Source organism: Capricornis sumatraensis, chromosome 8, assembly GCF_032405125.1.
Source record: "Capricornis sumatraensis isolate serow.1 chromosome 8, serow.2, whole genome shotgun sequence".
In the NCBI taxonomy this organism is placed as follows: Eukaryota; Metazoa; Chordata; class Mammalia; order Artiodactyla; family Bovidae; genus Capricornis; species Capricornis sumatraensis.
Window position 1 is genome coordinate 85701413 of NC_091076.1, and position 760 is coordinate 85702172.

General features: G+C 44.3%; 1 protein-coding gene across 1 annotated transcript; it reads left to right on the forward strand.

The window, feature by feature from the left end:
- Positions 1–261: 261 nt before the first annotated feature.
- LOC138084552 (small ribosomal subunit protein uS15-like) lies at positions 262–760 on the forward strand. The gene has a single exon (XM_068978891.1). It carries the CDS (start codon positions 282–284, stop codon positions 735–737), a length of 456 nt encoding a protein of 151 aa, XP_068834992.1. The 5' UTR covers positions 262–281; the 3' UTR covers positions 738–760.

Sequence of the window (760 nt, forward strand, 5' to 3'; positions counted from 1 at the left end):
ACAAGGGCAAATTTAGGGTAAATTCCTAAATACAACCTTTTGACTAAACATTTGAAAGATTAAAAACACTGAAGAAAAAAGGATAAAAGATAAGAACAGACAAGTCCACACACATACACAAGAATAATAAAAAATGGCTTAATGTAGAACTGTACTGGTTTATAATACCAGTCCCCACTAAAAGGGATGAGAGCTCCCTGGAGAAATGGTTGATTTCAGACCTGGAGCAGTGTAGGTTTAAAATAATACTAGATCCTTTTTGCTACCACACCGCCGCCATCATGGGTCGCATGCACGCTCCTGGGAAGGGCCTGTCCCAGTCGGCTCTGCCCTACCGCCGCAGCATCCCCACCTGGCTGAAGCTCACTTCTGACGACGTGAAGGAGCAGATCTACCAACTGGCCAAGAAGGGCCTGACTCCCTCACAGATCGGTGTGATCCTGAGAGACTCTTATGGTGTTGCACAAGTACGTTTTGTGACAGGCAACAAAATCTTGAGAATTCTTAAGTCCAAAGGACTTGCTCCTGATCTCCCTGAGGATCTCTATCATTTAATTAAGAAAGCTGTTGCTGTTCGAAAGCATCTTGAGAGGAACAGAAAGGATAAAGATGCTAAATTCCGTCTGATTCTGATTGAGAGCCGTATTCACCAGTTGGCTCGATACTACAAGACCAAGCGAGTCCTACCCCCCAATTGGAAATACGAGTCATCCACAGCCTCTGCCCTGGTTGCATAAATGTGTGTATTGTACTAAAGCAA